Consider the following 20,639-nt stretch of genomic DNA (forward strand, 5'->3'; position numbering starts at 1 on the left):
TTGTACCAGGAAAAGAGAATTCACTAGCAGACAGCTTAAGCAGGACTACCACGGATGCTCACGAATGGATGCTGCATCCAGATATTTTCAAAACCTTAAAGAAATGGGGAATGCCAGAGATAGACCTGTTTGCCTCCCCACACAACCACCAACTGAAGAAATTCTGCTCAAGAGTATACCACCCACTTGCCTGGAGGGTGGACTCCCTTTCTTTCAGCTGGATGGACTTGACAGTATATGCCTTTCCACCTCTTCCTTTGATGTACAAAGTTCTACTGAAGATCAGAGAGGAACAGCCAAAGGTAATTCTGATAGCTCCAGACTGGCCAAGGCAACATTGGTACCCGCTACTGAGAAGCATGGCTCGGACGCATTCATGGCATCTACCTCTATGTCCTTTACTTCTAACGCAGAACAACTACAAGACCCTGCATCCAAACTTAAAAACACTGCAGCTAACTGCTTGGAAAATTGCATAACACAAAACCAACTTGATTTATCTCAGAGGGTTAAGGACATTATCCTGGAGGCTCGCAGACCCTCCACAAGGAAAACATATTCAGCCAAATGGAAAAGATTCCTCATTTGGAGTGCAGAAAAGGCAGAAAATGTCACACTAGCAAACCTGGCACACATCCTGGAATACTTAGCAGAATTGTTCCACAATGGCCTGTCCTATTCTTCCATTAAGATACATGCATCAGCAATTTCAGCAGAGTACAACATGGATCCTCCTGTCTTCTCTCATCCTCTCCTCAGACAATTTTTGAGAGGGATCAAAATGTAAAGCCTCCAAGGAAACCACCTTTGCCTGCATGGGATCTCAATTTTGTGCTAGAAAAATTAACACTTCCCCCTTTTGAACCAGCAGCAACAGCAGACTTACAGTTCTTATCTTGGAAAACTGCCTTCCTGCTAGCAATCACTTCAGCAAGAAGGGTATCTGAGTTACAGGCGTTAATGGCAGTGCAGCCTTTCCTTATCTTCCATCAGGATAGAGTGTCTCTGAGAACCAATCCTACTTTTATGCCAAAGGTGGTATCCAGGGTATCCTTGAACCAAGCCATACATTTACCTACTTTCTTCCCCAACCCACAGAACAGGGGGGAAAAACTACTACACACCTTGGATGTACACAGACAACTGCGCTACTATCTGGACAGAACCAAGGCCAGCAGAAAAACTGACCAGCTTCTGGTAGCATATGCAACAGGAGTGCAAGGAAAAGCAATTTCAAAACAGACAATCTCAAAATTCATAGGAAATTGCATTCGATTCTGCCACTCATTTCATGGAAAGACAACTCCTGAAAATATCAGGCCTCACTCCACAAGAGCTACAGCCACCACTACAGCTTTCCTACGAGGAGTGGCTACCAAAGACATTTTAGAAGCTGCTACTTGGAGCTCCGTGCATACATTTGCCAAGCATTATAATCTTCCTCTATACTCCAGATCCCGAGCAGGTTTTGCAACTGCTGTTTTACAAGGGATCTTACTACACCATCATTATCTTAGTGCCTCCTCCCCCAGTTTGGCTATGGTATTCTACCCATTTGTTATGACTGCAGATGCATCCTTGAAGGACATAGTACAGTTCTGTACCTACCATAAATGTAGATGTCAGATAGGTATGCATCTGCAGTCAGGATTACCCACCCTCCTTCCCCTTTGTGGTATTCCTAGGGTACTTACCCCTCTTTTAGCTAGCTGGGGGAATCTATTATGGTGTATTTGTTTATATGTATATATGTATATATATTTTTTACTTTCTACTGTTTGGAAATGTCCTTCAAGGATGCATCTGCAGTCCTTACAAATGGGTTGTCCTGTCGTCAGGCAGCCCTTCGGTCGGCCGGATTCCAAAGTCTGGGTCTGGCTTCGGCTGGTGTCGCACTTCACCCGACGTCATCGCTGCAGTTCTTCGGGTATAAAGGCATCAGCCAACGCCATTTTCCTTAGTCTTTCTTGCCGCGTGGCGCCCGAAGCAGAAGTTGTTCGCAAGTGCCGGTCGGTCAGATCCAGAGATTACTTCTACCGAATACTACTTTGAAGACTTCTAAAAAGCTAAGTACCCCATTGGGGACTCTTTCTTGCCTCAGCCGATGTCGGAGAAAGTGAATAACTGTTTATCTTGTGGGAAACAAATACCTCATAAGGATTTCCACTCCTACTGTATTCATTGTTTAGGCCCAGACCACGACGTAGCAGCTTGTCTAGCCTGTGCTTCGTAGCAGCTTGTCTAGCCTGTGCTTCTTTTAACCGACGGACGCTTAGACGTCGGTCGGAGTTTGCTGAACAGATTTTCGGCTCTGATTTTGCCTATATTATGCCGTCGGATCCTCCGACTATGCAAATTTCCAAAAAACGAAAAGAAAAGGACCGACACTCGCGGTCCGCAGTTTCGGCCGAAACCGCGAGTAAGCAAACCGCGAGTGTCTCGGTTTCGGCCAAAACCGAGCAAGCGGTTCTTTCTTCAGCCGAAACCATGCCTTCTACCGAGGCCTCCTCTAACCTGGTAGAAACGGCTTCTGAAATCCAGCCTTCAGTTGCGGTTTCTCAGGAATTATCAGACACAATTCCACTGGATAATTCAACCCCTGCACGTGGAGCTGCTAGGCCTCCTGCAGCCATGTCTATTAAGGCCTTTGCCAGGGCTAAAGCAGCCAAAGCTTCCAAAACTGTGCCTGCCAAACCCCCCCTCACACAGGCCCAGCACTAGCTCTCATATGCTTTCTTTGGCTGAGGATCTAATTTCCTTAATTCGTGGATCCCAGCCTCATCCAGACAGGTCCTCTCTCCCACCTCCAGAAAAGAGGCCTAGAGCAGAGCCCCCTGAACCAGTATCCACTGATGATTCCTCTGATGACTCAGAACACACAGACCCTCCTGAGGCTTCTTATTCTCCTTACGAAGACTCTGATGCGGAAGAGTCCATTCCTTCAGCCTCTCCACCTGAGGAATTTTCCTTTGGGGAAACCTTGCATGCTATGAGGGAACAATTTCAGTGGCAGGGCCAAGATTTCTCCGACTCCAGAAAAAGGCTTAGAACCTTTCTACATTTGCCACAGCATAGGCCCTTAGCTATACCTCCAGTTCTTTCTGTTGTAGATGATGCATTTAATGATGCTTGCACTGCTCCTGATTCATTACCTCCGGCTCCTGCTAAGCCCGATAGGTTCTACAGGGTCCCGGACACTCATCACCATTTATACAAGGCTCCTTTGCAGATCCAGAGACTATCTCCCAGGGCCCTAAAGCTGTAGCAGCTACTTCTACTAAAACCCCTCCCTCTGAAAGGGAATCCAGGTCCTTAGAGATGGGGTAAAAAAGTTTACACTTCTGCTACCTTGTCAGCTAGGGCTTTGAACTGCCAATTTCATATGATTCAATATCAAGAGTTTATGCTTGACCAGTTAACTAAAAAGCTGTCCTCTGAAGAATCTTTAGATAAAAAAATATGTTCAGGAAATGGTACATAACATACAGCAGGTTAGTAACCATTCTTTAAAATGTGGCTATGATGCACTGGAGGCTTCCTTTAGATCAGCCATGACTGGCACAGTTATCAGGAGACATGCATGGTTGAAAGAACAGGCATTACCAGACCATGTCAAATCAAAGCTTTTGGATGCACCCATGGACAAGGTCAATTTATTTGGTTCCCCTGCTCAGCAGGTACTAAAAAAGATGGAAGAGAAGGCGAAATCTGTACAAACTGTGAAAGATTTCTTACAGGTTCAACCTCCAAGGTTTAGCAGGAACTGGCCCTCCAAGAATTGGTCCTTTCCAGACTCCTCTAAGACTCAAGAGAGGCAGGAATAGGCGTTCTAGAGGCAGAAACCAATCCAGGGGTGCCTACAGGGGACGCCAATGGCAAGGTAACAACCAGCGAGGCACGGACGCAGCCACCACCACTACAACAACTCAATCACAGTGACTTGACAGTGGCACCGCCTACCAGGGAACAACTACAAGCACCCTTAGGCGGAAAGCTAACCTTATTTTCAGAAAACTGGCATTGCATCACAAGAGAAAAATGGATTTTGCAAACTATAGACCAAGGTTACAGGTTCCATTTCCATACTCTACCAAGGAAGAGAGGAATGCCAAACCTACCACCTACTCAAAGGACAGAAGCTCTAAAGCAAATATCTCAGCTATTAAGAATGAGAGCTGTGGAAAAGGTACCATCTATGGAGCAAGGAAAGAGATTTTACTCCAGACTCTTCCTGGTACCAAGAAAAGAAAACAAGTGGAGACCCATTCTAGACCTGTCCGCTTTAAACACATTCCTTATTGTTCCAAAATTCAAAATGCTGACCCTACAGCAGCTTCTTCCCATGCTGGGCAAGGAGTCTTGGCTGGTAACTCTAGATCTCAAGGAGGCATACCTGCACGTCCCCATAAGACCAATTTGCAGAAGATACCTCAGATTTCTTGCAGGATCAGAGCATTATCAATTTTCAGCATTGCCCTTTGGCTTATCTACTGCGCCCAGAGTGTTCACGAAATGCCTGGCATCAGTAATTGCTCATTGCAGACTTCAGGGGATCCAGATTTATCCCTACCTGGACGACTGCCTGATACAAGCGGACAACAAAAGCAAGCTAACAGAAGACTTACAAAGAGTCATTTACCTGCTGCAAGCCTTGGGATATACGGTCAATATAAAAGTCAAGGCTGATTCCATCCCAAAGAATAACCTTTCTGGGTGCAGAGCTGGACACAACAAAACAAATGGCATTCCTAACTGCAGAAAAGGAAGAGCAACTACCTCTCTACTTCTTGGCACTAACAAAGCAGAACCATCTAACTGCAAGAAAAGTACTGCAAGCTCTAGGCTTCATGGCATCCTGCATAATTCTGGTCCCTCATGCCAGACTGCATATGAGAAAGCTACAGTGGTACCTAAAGAATTTGTGGTCCCAACACAAGCACAGCCTAGAGACCAAAATTCCAATAATTCCATGCCTGAAACAAGAGTTCCTATGGTGGGCTCAGGCCTGTCACTCAAACACAGGATTGCCCTTCTGCAACAGCCAACCAAGCCAAACCATCACGACAGATGCCTCAGACCTCGGTTGGGGGGCACACATGCTGGACAAGTGCATACAAGGCTTATGGACTCAAGACCAGCTGCGCCTACACATAAATCTAAAGGAAATGCTGGCAGTAAAATTGGCAATCCAGTCATTCAGACCATTTCTCCAAGAAGGTCAGTTGATGATAAGGACAGACAACACCACAGTTATGTGGTACATCAACAAACAGGGAGGCACCCATTCATATCCTCTATGCCGGCTGGCACTGGACCTATGGGATGTGGCCCTGAGCTACAACATTCACTTACAAGCAATTTTTGTACCAGGAAAAGAAAACATTCTAGCAGACATATTAAGCAGAACTACCACAGATGCCCACGAATGGATGCTTCATCCGGACATCTTCAAAGCCATCACAAGAGAATGGGGATTACCACAAATAGACTTGTTTGCATCCCCACTCAATCACCAGCTAAAGAAATTCTGCACAAGGACGTACCACCCGCTTGCTTGGAAGGTGAACTCCCTATCTTTCAGTTGGAAAAACCTGACAGCATACGCATTCCCACCACTTCCTTTGATGCACAAGGTGCTTCTGAAGATCAAAGAGGACCGTCCAAGGATCATTCTGATAGCTCCAGACTGGCCAAGACAACATTGGTACCCACTGCTGAGGAGCATGTCTCGGGAACAAATATGGACACTACCCCTGATCCCATTACTGTTAACACAGAACAACTACAGCATCCTGCATCCAAACCTGAAAACTCTGCAGCTAACTGCCTGGAACATTACATAACAGCAATTGACCCAAATTTATCCCAAAGGGTTAAAGACATAATCCTGGAGGCTCGCAGACCTTCAACAAGAAAGAATTATGCAGCAAAATGGAAAAGATATCTCATTTGGAGTACTGCAAAGGGAGAAGATGTGACACTGGTGAACATAGCCAACATCCTGGAGTACTTGGCAGAGCTCTTCCACACAGGCCTGTCCTATTCCTCCATCAAGATACATGCTTCAGCTATTTCAGCAGAATACAGCTTGGATCCTCCTGTCTTCTCTCATCCCCTGCTCAGACAGTTTCTGAGAGGAATTAAAAATGTAAAACCTCCCAGGAAACCACCATTGCCAGCATGGGACTTGAACTTTGTGCTAGAAAATTGACTCTTCCCCTTCGAGCCAGCAGCAACAGCAGAATTACAATACTTATCCTGGAAGACTGCTTTCCTGCTGGCAATAACTTCAGCAAGAAGGGTCTCTGAACTACAGGCACTAATGGCAGTGCAACCCTTCCTGATCTTCCATCAAGATAGAGTGTCCATGAGAACAAATCCTACATTTATGCCTAAGGTGGTATCCAGAGCGTCATTAAATCAGGCTATCCACCTACCTACATTCTTCCCAAACCCACAGAACAGGGGAGAAAGGCTCTTGCATACCTTGGATGTACACAGACAATTACGCTACTACCTGGACAGGACTAAGTCCAATAGAAAAACTGACCAGCTTCTAGTAGCATATGCCACAGGGAAGGAAGGAAAACCAATTTCAAAACAGACAATCTCCAAATGGATAGGAAATTGCATTAGATTTTGTTACTCCTACCATGGAAAGAAAACTCCAGAGAACATCAGGCCTCACTCCACAAGGGCTACAGCCACTACCACAGCTTTCTTACGAGGAGTGGCTACCAAGGACATTATAGAGGCTGCTACTTGGACCTCCGTGCATACATTTGCCAAGCATTACAATTTACCTTTATACTCTAGATCCCGAGCAGGTTTTGCCACGGCTGTTTTGCAAGGGATCCTAGGTACACCATAATCTCTACTCTTTCCTCCTCCCCTTGTTTAGCTATGGTATTCTACCCATTTGTAAGGACTGCAGATGCATCCTTGAAGGACATAGTACAGTTTTGTACCTACCATAAATGTAGATGTCCGATAGGAATGCATCTGCAGTCAGATTCACCCACCTTCCCTCTGAGGTACTCCTAGGGTATTTGCCATCCTTCAGCTAGCTTGGGGGGGATCTATTATGGTGTATTTGTTTGTATATATGTACATACATGCTTATTTTATGTGTTTGCTCTCTACTATTTGGAAACATTGGCATTTATCCAAATTTAGCCATCCAAGAGGGCACCTGGCATCTGGGGCAAGAAACACTGAGGAAAATGGCGTTGGCTGATGCCTTTATACCCGAAGAACTGCAGCGATGACGTCGGGTGAAGTGCGACACCAGCGAGGACCCAGACTTTGGAATCCGGCCGACCGAAGGGCTGCCTGACGACAGGACAACCCATTTGTAAGGACTGCAGATGCATTCCTATCGGACATCTACATTTATGGTAGGTACAAAACTGTACTTTATCTGCATTTATCCAAATTTAGCCTTCCTAGAGGGCATCTGGCATCTGGGGCAAGAAACACTGAGGAAAATGGTGTCTGCTGATGCCTGTATACCCCAGCAGCTATGACGTCAGGTGAAGTGCTACATCAGCCGAGGCCAGACCCAGACTTTGGAATCCGGCCGACCGAAGGGCTGCCTGAGGCAGGACAACCCATTTGTTATGACTGCAGATGCATACCTATCGGACATCTACATTTATGGTAGGTACAAAACTGTACTTTTTTTATCTTCCTACTGGCCGTTTTGACCTATTTTTGTTTTTTTATCCTCAGACCTATCTCTGATTTTAGATTCATGGGAGAATACAAGGGTATGGCCATAGGGCCTTTACAAGCCTAGCAGTGTAAAAACACATGTACCCCAATTGATTGTTAGAGTGATTCTGTGATCAGCACCAACTACCCCTATCCATGAGGGACATAGGTACCACTCCCAGTGTGAATTTACTGTCACCAATCCAATTGTCAAGGTTGCGCTTAAATAGTCATTGAGGAGTTCTGCATCATGTCAAGTAGGAGCTTATTCCAGAGGAGTGGCAATCTGTGGGAGATGTATCTGTCTGTCTAACATGTTTTGTTAATGTCACAGGCTAGGTTGAGATCCCCAGAGTGAGTGACTCTTGTCCGATTTGATTTGCAGCATTTCCATTAGGGCAGAGTCGGACTGCTCCATTGGCCAGGCACAGGTCACCTCTCAGCAGCTGGTATGGTACAAAGTACAGTGACAGAACTTTCAGTCTTTTCATGTAAGTCATGTTTTGGCGGCCATGGATTCTCTTAGTTAGGAACCTCTGTGCTCTGTCCAGTTGCTCTAGGTGTCTGGTGAGATACGTACAGAAGAGAGCATTGTACTGAATTAGTGGTATGATGAGGGTCGAGTACAGTGGAATTATAACCTCCTAAGTCTTGAATGTGATGCTCTTATTTATGAGATGCACAATGCGTTGTCCTTGTTTGAGATGCACAGTGTAGAAGGCTTTCCTTGCCACCATGGACACATGGTGATCAAAGTTTAGATTGGTATCAACCTGTGTTCCCAAGTCTTGCACCACTGGGTTTGTCCTTAGAGGGGTGCTAGCTATATCATAATTAGCAGGGGCTACTTCTTTGCCAAAGGGGATAATGAGGCATTTTTTTGCTAGATTTAGTCCATGACTTTGGCACCAGTCATTTTGTCTGCTTCAGCCCCTTCTGTAATATGTTTACATTGTTTGGGATCTTGCTGACTGTGTCCAGTTTGCAGTCATTTGCAAACTTGGTAAGACACAGGCCATCTACTTTCACTTGGACCTCAGAGAAATAGATTCCAAACACAGAGGGTCCAGACAAGATCCTAGTGGAACCCCACTGGTAACTGGTCTACTGGTAGAGGTGGACTCCCCATTGTGCATTCTGTCAGTGAGACAGTTAGCTACCCATCTAGTGACATATGGTTAATATTCAGCTGGGAGAGTTTGTCAATGATCCCAGAGTGGGGGATTGTGTCAAAAGTCTTGGTTAAATCAAGATAGGAGGTATGTACTGCGTTGCCTTCATCCGGGTTTTGGTAACATTCTCAAAGATGTCCACCAGGTTTTATAAGCAAGATCTACCCTTCACGAAACCAGTCTTGGTCAGTTCAAGAGTTTGAATGTTGCCTGTCTCCTTGTTGATAAGGTCCATGATGATTTTTTCCATAACCTTGCAGGTTAGGGTAATTAAGCTTATGTGTTGATAGTTTCCTGGGCCAGTTGCTGGACCCACTTTGTGTAAAGGGGTCAGTGTTGCTTTTCTTCTCTCCACCAGAACAAAACCAGTGCTCAGGCTGTGGTTAAAGAGAGTGCCAAGTGGTTCTGCTAGGTCTTGTTTTAGATCATTTACATAACAACCTGGGATGTTATCTAGTCCCATAGAGGTCATGTTTTTGGCCTTGGAGAGTGCTTGTATGACCTGTTCTTTGGAGATGCTCTGTAGAGGACTGGTGTCAGGAATATTTTGGAGTATGGCTGTTTGGGATAAGGGGGGGTGAAGTTATTGCCAAATCTGTCAGCTATCAGGTTGGCAATTTCCTCCAGTTCAGTTTGGCACACAGCTGGGCATTCCCTTTTAGATTTTGGATGTAGCTAAAACTGCTTTATGGTTGTATTTAGCTAGCGATGCTAATTTAGTCTCATAACTAGCCTTAGAGGACTTTACAAGATATCTGATTTGCTTGTTCAAGCTGTGGAGGGTATTCTTCCTGTGAGTAAGTTTCCCTCTTTTGTTGTATAAATTATTTATACTTGCAGTCCACCAGGGTGGCTTGTTTTTTCAGGAGGACCTGGTTTTAGTCCTGTGATGTAGAGCTGAGGCACTACTTTTAAGTGGCTATGTAGAGCATTTGTGTGCTCTTCTATATAGGAGTAATTGTTGGCTGTGTTAACAGGGGCTTTGAAACTTTTTATCTTAGTAGGCTGTAGTTTGCGTTGAAAGTTTTTTTTTTTTTTTTTTTTGCTCCTGTGGCGGTGTCAGGTCAGATCTTTACTTCAAAGAAGACTGATTTATGACCTGACCTTACCAGGGAGGGCAACATAGTGTGTAGTGCAGTGACCTCCCCCCATATTGGTGAGCACTAGGTCTAGGACATTAGAGTCCCTTGTGGGGGTGCAAGCCAACCAGGGCTTTTGAATTAACAAAATCCAGGAACCTGAGTGCAGTCCTGTTTGTGTTAGTTTAAGTCGCTCAGCTAATGGAAGGGTGGTCGAAGTCCCCCATGACCAATGTGTTTGGCTGTATACTGAGTGACTCTAGCATGTCTAGGTAGGTGGTGTGCTTCTCCTGGTTCATGTTGGGGGACCTGCTGCTAGCGATGATGTGGTAGGGTATTGTGCCTATAGTTTAGACCTGGAGTAGCTCAAGAGAGGTGTGCTGTGTGCTAGTCTTGAGGTGAATTTGGATTTAATGAAGATTGATACACCTCCACCTTTTGGTTCTTTTCATACTCATTTTGAGGTCTGAACATGTGAAAGGCATTGTAGCCTTATATGTCCATGGTGCTCTCTGTGGCCTTGAGCCAAGTCTCAGTGACTGCAAAGATGTCAGCATCTTCCAAGGTGAGGAGTGCTTCCAGGGAGTGCAGTTTACTGTTTAGGCTGCTAGCATTAATCAGCATAACCTTGAGTTGTCTCTAGTGGATTTCTTTACATTGGAACGTTTGTTTTGACATTGCCTAAAAAAAAGGCAGTATGGGGGAGGACAAGTTTGCTAGTATCCAGAAGCCTTGAGGAGACAGGTGAAGGCCATCTCTGGCAAAGCAGTGTGGTCTGTCGACCATGTCTTCTCAGGCTGTCAGATACTGGATCCTCCTGGAGTGACACCAGAAGCTAAGCCAATTATTGAAATCCATATTTCTTTCCTGTATTATGATATCATCCTAGGTGAAGGTAGAATGCTGCTTAGGGCTGTGGACCTACCTGCCTGGGACATATAATCTGAGAGTTCAGTCATGCCCCTCTTCATATAGTCCAGGGGGGTATGTCTCAAGTCATTCACTCCCAACATGTACTGTGACAGAGTCATCATGTTAACTATTGCTGAGTGATGAGTGTGTGTGTGATTTGATGGCACCTGGCAGGTAGCCAACCAACCATGATGTTCTTCTTGTCCAACCTGGTAAGGGGGACATCTGTGTGTCTCTGCCGAGTCGCATGTCTCTCACCTGTGACTAGGACTTTAGGTTTTGATCTTTAGGGGCTTAATTGTAGACACTGATGTGTGTTTTGTAGTGGTGGATTCTGTTCGTGTACCAGTATGTGTAGGTTGTTTGTGCTTGGGAGGTTTCTGGAATTTTGGTAGGCTCTTAATGAGTACCTCCACAAATGTGGGTTCATGTGTCTTGGCCTTATTTTGTGTGAGTGGAAAGGTGCGTGTGCTGCCAATCTGTTTGATGTCGTTTTATTGTTACATGAGAGGAGTGATTCTACTTTCATGATATTGTCACATCTCTCGTACACTATATTTGTTTGCTTTTAGGAGCAAGTAGTTTAGTATACATGAGGCAATTGCTAGATCGCCTCATGTATACTGAGAAGCACTGTGGGGGAGGTAAGCTTATGGATGTCTTGCACATCCCCAGAACAAACACCAGGAACACTAGCTCAAAGGAACTCAACTTTGCATGCCGCATACATAAAACATGCTGGAGAAACCGATATGTTTGTCTTAGGATCCCAGCACTAGGGAACAGGCTCCATGACCAGGTGAAGTTGCGCTCATCCCTGACTCTTTTTCAAGCAAAACCTTGATCAGTGGTTGGGAAATTGCAAATTCATTCCCACTCTGACCTTCATGTCTCTGGATTTGAACATTCAGATAAATGATATTTAATAATTTTACCAGTTGTCACGTGTAAATTATGCCAAATACCGCTGTAATTTTGTGCATGTTATTCAGAGTGAAACATATATTGCAGCTTTAGAGCTTTAGTTGAATTCTGTCCGGAGCTGAGGCAGTGTAATTTTAAGTATTATGTCGTATGAACAAATTCTGAGTTCAAAAGCTGGCTTTTTGCAGTAAACTTGATAGTATGCAGCATAAATATATTTCTATTTTTTTGTTCCATTTTGTTTGACTCTGCTCCCAGAAGTGGAATGAGATAGCCTTTTCATTGTATTGCTGTGGTTTGCCAAAGATAACTCAAGACAGTTCTACTCTAAACCATGTGTACATAGCTAGGTTGATCAGGACAGGATAGTTAATGTAAAATTGCAGAACAAAACTGCAAGGGGATTTTCTTTTTTGACCCTTCTGTCTTTGAATATGCTACGTTTGAGGGTGCAGCAACTTGGAGAAGTCCCCCCCCCAGTCAGTTTAGCTTTAAGAGAGTAGTATGTTTAGAGATCAGCCATGTAGGGGTGAAGCCCCCACATGGGGGGATGGATTTGCTGAGGGGTTGTAGAGGTTCCATTCAGTTTCCAGTTGTAGCCGTCTAGTGGGGCATGGGGACCGTGTGGTTGTTAAGGTGTGCTTTGGACAAGTTATTTTGGTTTATTTGCTTAAAAAAAGAGTGCATCTGCTACTTATTTGGCTCAGTCATCATTGTCTCACATGTATACTGGCAGACACTTATGTTGGACAGGAATACTAACTGTATGAATGGCAGACACTAAAATTTAAGTGTGTAAATGTGTACAAACTCCACATCGTTTTAGTGAGGGAGTGAGAATGAAGTGGTGCAGTAGAATGAGTTACTGTGCATTGTTTATTTTGCATTTGTTTTTCTCTCTTATTGTGGAGTATTTGAGAGAGAGAGAGAGAGAGAGGCAACCCCTGCCAGCCTTCCAGGAATACAGTGCAGCTTCCCACTTTACCTCCCCAAAGCAGCCATCTGGGTCCCTGCACTCCTGTGGTCTATATTACTACCTCGAAACTTAAGTTTTGCGAATACCAACATGTCGACACGTAAACAGCGAAATACGAAAACTACGAACGGCCACTTCCGCAAATTTTTTCACAGGGAAAATATTTGCTTGGCTGACCAACAGCAAAACAAACCCTAATCAAGTGGGGTGCTTTGCCCCCAACTAAATATACCAACTCCAAGATCACTGTAGATTAGAAGAAAGGGCAAATTCCTGATAATGGCCAAGCAAATGTTTTCCCTGTGAAAAAATATGCGGAAGTGGCCATTCATAGTTTTCCTATTTCGCTCCTTACGTTTCGACGTTTTGGTATTCACGGAACTGACGTTTCGAGGTAGTAATATAGACCTGCACACCTCATGTAACTCTCTGTCTCTGCCTTCCAAGCAGAAGAATAAATCTGTGAAACCAGCTGCTGCCTGACTGTAGACCAGAATCTCGTAATGACTGGGAAGTTTTAGTGAGGCCAGGATGGAAGCATGCCATAAAAAGGAGAGTTTGTTTTCTTGGAGCTATTGAATGCTGGATGTGCAGTGCTGTTTGGCCTAGACCCTCCTGCTTGCTCAGTCACTTGGAATAGAGATGCTGACATGGTCCCCGCCCAGCAGTGCACCAACAAAGTCCTTTCCTCAGGAATTGAGCATTCACATGTTTAGTAGGGATGTAAACAGTGTGCTGCAGGCCTACCAGTAGGTGAATTTGTCCATCTGATGGGCGTTGAGGAAAGTCTTGCTAGGAACATTTATTTTCTTTGCAGTACTCTGATGAATCAGGATGCCAGTGTTTGTGAATTCAGGGGGATTTAAGGGCTGTATAATTACCTCATAGTTTTCCTTAACCTCAGGCAAGGAAATATGCTTGCAGCTTTGCAAGCAGCCCTTAAGAATCCCCCAATAAACACAAAGAACCAGGCTCTCAAGGTAAGGCTTTGCATTTGATCTGCAGGTCTCAAAGATTCAGCAGGTTTACATTAATGGCGGGTACTTAAATCCATCCAAGTGTTGTGATGTGTTATTCTATTATTTGCTTTGTTGAAACTGATTTGATTATTCTAGCTTGCATTATCCTTAATTTTATGTTTCTTTTATGAAAAAAGATGCCCCATCCCCCATATGGAGTTTTAGCTTGTGTTTATCAATTTGGGTTTCACTTAATTTCCACAAGAGTAACTGTATGAGTAGCAGAACACTGAAATGACGTTACCAGGCTTGTCAAGTTACAAAAACTAAAAGTTGCTAAAATGTAAAGATTTGTAAAATAGGCTGTACTTTTTCTTGTGGGCCCTATTGGGTATCACAGAAATACCAAAATAGTAAACATAAGTAGAATGCATACATTAGTCTACTGTATGTATTGGTTTCTAGTTCTGTTTTTGTAGCTGTGTAGGTGAAGTCTGTTTTTCAAAGGGTAGAACTATGACAGTTGAACACACTGTCTGTATTTGTACTTTAAATGCTTAGCTGAGTTTAGGCAGTTTATAAATGTACTTTGTCCACATATTCTTACAGCTAAATTAAAACGGTCAGAACTTCTGCAAATACCCATTAGTCACAAATGTAAAGCTTACAACCATGTATTATCCTACAGCTAGAAGACAGATTTAGTCTTCTGCAGTTTTAATAGGAAGGCTCTCTGCAGTCACATTTATTGCTGAAATACATCTCTGTGTTTCATAAATGTGAGGTTTTTACTATCAGTATTTTGTAACCAAACTAATTTTTTTGTTTGCACGTTCTACTTGGTAACATTCTTGTAGCATTGAAGTTCAAACATCGCAGAACATATATTCTGTATGCAGTTTTGGTCATGTCATGTGATTTTTTTCCCCCCATAGGATCGGGCAGAGAACCTTGTGTTGAAGGTTCTAACATCTTACAAAAGCAGCGACATTGACAAGGCTATCCAGTCATTGGATAAGAATGGAGTTGACTTGCTTATGATGTACATCTACAGAGGCTTTGAAAAACCCTCCGAAAATAGCAGCGCCATTTTCCTTCAGTGGCATGAAAAGGTATTTTGGGCATTAGATTTTCAGTGGTAGATTGTAAGTCAGATTTTTAAATGACATTCTAGACAAGTGTACCGACTTTATTCCTGAATTTTCTCCCACTCTCCTAGTGGTGATGTTAAAAAGCTTTACAGGAAACGTTCAGTATTCCTTTCTCAGAGCTGTTCACCAACATCAGTAAATGACAAGGGGCCACACAATGTGTTTGATCTTGCCGATTCTCTCAGAAGTCACAGTTTTAATTTTTAGATTCTTCCTCCAGCAGTTGGAACTTTTTACTAACCTATTTTGCAAAGAAATTGCCTTGTTTATCTCATCTCAGTCTTATGCTTTTTACATTTAAATAGTAATATATGTATGTAACTTCTTCTTGCTTTGTCAGGTACTGGGTTTCCCCAAACAAAAGTGCTTGGAAGCCTAAGAAAGGAGAAGTAAGGAGGAAAACCAGTATATTGTAGTTAGAGTTCAGCCATAGCCTTGTAATGTAGATTTCATTACATGCAGATGTTCTTCGTGTTTCACTGCTGCAGTCATTACATTTGGGTAATCCTGCTGGTAGGTTGCCCTCAGTCGGCCTGAATTCCAAAGTCCTGGGTCCTGCGTCGGCTGCTGTCGCCCCTTCCCTGATGTCAGGTCGTCAGGGGTATAAAAGATGCTGCCGATGCCATTTTCTTAAGTCTTTCTTGCCACACGGTGCCCGAAGCAGAAGCAGTTCGCAAATGCCGGTCGGCCGACTCCTGAGATTTTCGTGTTCGAGTTTCAGATCCGAAGTCTTTAATAAAGCTAAGTACCCCGTTGGGGAAACTTTTTTCTTGCTCCAGACCGATGTCAGAAAAAGTAAATAATTGTATTTCTTGTGGAAAGCAAATACCTCATAAGGATTTTCATTCTTACTGTATTCCTTGCCTAGGCCCTGTTCACAACGTTTCTGGTTGTCGGTTTTGTGTTAGATTTAACCAACGCACTATTAAGCGTCTGTATCATTTTGCTTTAAACTATTTTGGACGCCGGTTTAATTATCCAGAAATGTCGTCTGATAGCCATCCGAATACCGGAGTTCACAAAAAATGCAAAGAAAAGGAGATAGACAACCGAGGCCCAAAACCGATGACTAAGCTTCTCCTAAGCCAGTCGCTGGTTTGCCGGTTCTCACTAAGGCGCTTTCCTGACGCCCGCTACTTTAGAGTTGCAAGCCGCTACCGACTCCCACGTGGAGTCGGCCATGCTGCTGGAAACTCAAGGTATTGGAGCCTCGGATACTATTCCTTCAGATGGGTCCAGAGCCGCTGAGCAGGCACCGGCTACTGAGGGTGTATTCAGACCTAAACATCTTTACATTAAACCAAGCTCAAAGGCAAAGGCTAAAGCACCTTCTAAAGCAAAGAAACAAACTCAAGAGCCATGTGGACAGGCCTCTATGCCCAAAAAACAGATGCTGAAAATGGCCAAAGACTTAATTACCTTGATCAGGGGTTCCCATTCCCCCATCCCCCTCCTGATAAGAGGCCTAGGCAAGAGACCGACTATGATTCTTCAGATCAGGTTTCTATTTCTTCTGATCAGGAATACCCCCCCACCCCCCCCCCCTATGAGGATTCTGATGCTGAAGAATCTATACCTTCAGCTTCTCCTCCTCCAGAGAACTATTCTTTTGGGGAAACCTCGCATACCGCGAGGGAGCATTTCCACTGGGAGAGCCAAGATTTTTCAGAATCTAAAGAGGCTCAGGTTTTCCTTTTACTACCTCAACACAGGCCACTAGCCATTCCACCTGTGTTAGACATTGTAGATGTGTTTTCGGAGTCTAGTCTTACCCCTGACTCCTTACCTCCAGCTCCTGTTAAGCCTGACGGATATTACAGGGCTCCTGACTCTCATAAATTCCTTTTTAAAAACCCTGCTGCAGACCCAGAAACTATTTCACAGGGTCCCAAAGGAGTTAAGGCTTCTGCTTCAAAAAACCCTACCCCCTCTGACAGAGATTCTAGGGCACTGGATAGATGGGTTAAAAAGGTTTACACATCTGCTACCTTTGCTATAAGGGCCTTAAACTGTCAGTTTCATATGCTCAAATATCAGCAACATGTCATGGCATTGCTTAAACAGAAAATGTTATTAAACTCTGAATGTGCAGAAAACAAGGAAATGCAGGATTTATTGCATGAAGCTGAACAAGTTGGAAAGCATACTTTGCAATGTGGTTTTGATTCTTTGGAGGCCTCCTGCAGGGCCGCAGTTACGGGTTCTGTAATCAGGAGATGTCCTTCAAGAATGCAACTGCAGTCATAACATGTGGGTTGTCCTGCCTCAGGCAGCCCTCGGTCGGCCGGATTCCAAAGTCTGGGTCCGACGTCGGCTGATGTCGCATTTCTCTCCGTCAGAGCGGCTGGAGTATATAAGCATCAGCCGACGCCATTTTCTTCAGTCTTTCTTGCCGGTGCCGGCAGAAGCAGTTCGCAAGTGCCGGTCGGTCAGCTCCTGTATTCTTCGTTACCGAAGTCATCAAAAAAGCTAAGTACCCTGTTGGGGACCTTTTCTTGCCTCAGCTGATGTCCGAAATAACTGAAAAAGTTAACAATTGTCTTTCTTGTGGTAAACAAATACCTCATAAGGATTTCCACTCTTACTGTCTTCCCTGCCTGGGCCCAGACCACAACGTCTCGGCCTGTGTAGCCTGTGCTCGCTTCAACAAGCACTCTCAGGCTGGCCGGAGTTCGCTGAATACTTTTTGCCGATAAATTTGCTTACAACATGCCGTCGGATCTTCCGACATCGCAAACTCCCAAAAGCAAAAGGCCGGGACCGACATCCTCGACCAGCGTCTACCACCGACTCCACGCCAAAACCAGCGTGAGTGCTCCGGTTCTCTCGAGACGGTCTCTCCACCGCTCGAACCGAAGACACGCATTACTGGCGACTCCGATTCGGACATCACTCCAACGCCAGTTATCGATTTTCCTCCGGATACCGAAACCGAGGAAATGCCCGAGACCATTGCTGTAGACAAGGTCACTCCTGCACGTGGAGCTGCCAGGCCTCCTCCTATGGCCATGTCTATTAAGGCCTACACTAGGGCTAAGGCAGCCAGCAAGACAAAGCATATTACTTCTAAATCCTTACCTCAGCCTACTCCAGAGACACAAATTATGTCCATGGCTGCTGATTTAATTTCCATGATTCGAGGTTCACAGGCCCATTCTGAGAGAGGATCCCAGCCTCCTGATAAAAGGCCCAGGGTTGAACCCTCTGAACCTATTCCTTCAGATGAAGACTCTGAGGGCTCTGTCCACTCTGATAGCCAGGAAGAGCTCTTCCAGACCTATGAGGACTCGGATGCAGAAGATTCTATTCCTTGGCCTCCCCTCCTGAGGATATTTCTTTGGGGAAGTTCTGCACACCATGAGGGAACATTTCAAGTGGCAGGGTCAGGATTATTCTGATTCTAGGAAGCGCCTGAGGGCTTTCCTTAAGCCCCAGCACAGGCCCTTGGCTATTCCTCCTGTACTTGATGTTCTGGATGATCTATATTCTGACTCTAGTGCTACCCTGATTCTCTTCCTCCTGCTCCAGCCAAGCCTGACAGGTATTACAGGGTCCCAGAAACTCATTCCCATTTATTCAGGGCCCATTCTGCTGATTTGGAAACTGTTTCACAGGGGCCTAAAGGAGTTTCAGCCTCCACCTCTAAAAATCCTTTGCCCTCCAACAGGGAGGCCAGGTCTTTAGAGATGGGGTAAAAAGTTTACATCCACTACCTTATCTATGAGAGCTTTAAATTGCCTTTTTCATACGTTACAATATCAGGATTACCTTTTAGAAGATTTACAAAAAACTCTAGCCACTCCTGATCCTTTGGACAGGAAGACTTTGCAGGAAGCTGTACATAACACTCAGCAAGTAAGCAACCACTTCCTGCAGTGTGGGTATGATGCACTGGAAGCTTCATGTAGGGCAGCTGTGACAGGGGCAGTCATTCAAGACATGCTTGGTTAAAGATCAACCTCTACCAGATCATGTAAAAGCAAAACTTCTGGATGCACCTTTGGAAAGAACAAGCTTTTGGTGCAAATGCTAAGGATGTGTTAAAGACCATCGAAGAAAAAGCAAAATCAGTTCAGGCGGTGAAAGATTTCCTCCAAGTTCAACCCCCAGATTCAGTAGGAATTGGCCTTCAAAAACTGGTCCTTTCCTAATACAGAAAAGTTTCAAAGGGGTAAGAACAGGCGTGGCGAGGAAGAGGCCAATACACAGGCCCTTACAGGGGCGACAATGGCAGCCAGGAAACCAAAGAAGTGGCCTTGGGGTTTCACCTGCCCCACAACCACAATCTCAATGACTTTCCTCTACTACCGCCTACCAGGAACAAATAGAAGCTCCCTTGGGTGGGAAATTATCTCTGTTTGCAGAAAACTGGCACAGACTGACAAAGGACAAATGGATTTTGGACATTATAGACAGAGGGTACAGGTTTCATTTTCATACCTTACCAAGAAAACAAGGCATGCCAAACCTACCACAAAACCAGAGGCAGAGGCTATCAAGCAAATCACTCTGCTGACTCGGATGAAAGCAATGGAAGAGTTCCACAAGAACAAGACCAGGGTTTTACTCAAGACTGTTCCTGGTTCCAAGAAAAGAATCTCAATGGAGACCAATACTGGACTTGTCCGCATTAAACACCTTTCTCATAGTACCAAAGTTCAAAATGCTGACTCTACAGCAACTCCTTCCCATGCTGGGAAAAGGTCTTGGCTGATTACTCTGGACCTGAAGGAGGCATACCTGCATGTCCCTATCAGACACAGCTGCAGAAGATACCTCAGATTTCTTGCAGGGCCAGAGCATTATCAATTCTCAGCATTGCCATTTGGCTTATCTACTGCACCCAGAGTATTCACAAAATGCCTGGCTTCAGTTTTTGCTCATTGCAGGCTCCTGCGGATACATAATTACCCGTACCTGGGCGACTGCCTCATACAAGCGGACGACAAATTGATGTTGACAAAAAACCTGGATTATGTCATACAATTACTTCAAGCTCTGGGATACACAGTCAACTTCCAAAAGTCAAGACTGCAGCCATCCCAGCAAATAATCTTCTTAGGAGCCAAACTAGACACAGCCTCTCAGATGGCTTACCTGACAGAAGACAAACAAGAGAAGTTAACTCATTACTTCAAAGGTTTAGCAAAACTCACCCGGATGACTGCAAGGAGATTCCTACAGGCCCTGGGTTACATGGCATCCTGCATTCTCCTGGTTCCATTAGCAAGACTACACTTGAGAAAGCTTCAATGGTACCTAAAAAGCATTTGGTCTCAACACAGCAACAACTTGGAGACAATCATTCCGCTCATTCCATGCCTACAAAAGGAATTTCTATGGTGGGCCTCGGTGAGCCAGGCAAACACAGGTATATCATTCAAAAAACCACAGATAACACAGACCATGACCACAGACGCCTCAGACCTTGGATGGGGGGCGCACATGGAAGGCAGGTGTATACAAGGACAGTGGTCTCCAAAGGAAACTCATCTGCATATAAACCAAAAGGAAATGCTGGCAGTAATGCATGCCATCGAGGCTTTTCAACACCAACTCCAGCAAGGCCATTTACTGATACGGACAGACAACACCACTGTGATGTGGTACATAAACAAGCAAGGGGCACCCACTCTTACCCCTTTGCAGACTGACAATGCATCTTTGGGAGAAAGCACTGAGTCTAAACATCCAGTTACAATCCCTGTTTGTCCCAGGAAAAGACAATGTATTGGCGGACAGCCTAAGCAGGA

General features: G+C 44.7%; 1 protein-coding gene across 1 annotated transcript in view; it reads left to right on the plus strand.

The window, feature by feature from the left end:
* Nucleotides 1-13,647: 13,647 nt before the first annotated feature.
* LOC122813135 (actin-related protein 2/3 complex subunit 5-A-like) overlaps nt 13,648-20,639 on the plus strand; it is a 33,936-nt gene continuing 26,944 nt past the window's right edge. The window contains exons 1-2 of the mRNA XM_044085283.1: nt 13,648-13,756; nt 14,671-14,847. Of these exons, the coding sequence (XP_043941218.1) occupies nt 13,691-13,756; nt 14,671-14,847 (243 nt within the window). The 5' untranslated portion in view covers nt 13,648-13,690. The remainder of the gene's footprint in view (nt 13,757-14,670; nt 14,848-20,639) is intronic.

Source organism: Protopterus annectens, chromosome 10.part0, assembly GCF_019279795.1.
Source record: "Protopterus annectens isolate FY-2018-M chromosome 10.part0, PAN1.0, whole genome shotgun sequence".
Taxonomy (NCBI): domain Eukaryota; kingdom Metazoa; phylum Chordata; order Ceratodontiformes; family Protopteridae; genus Protopterus; species Protopterus annectens.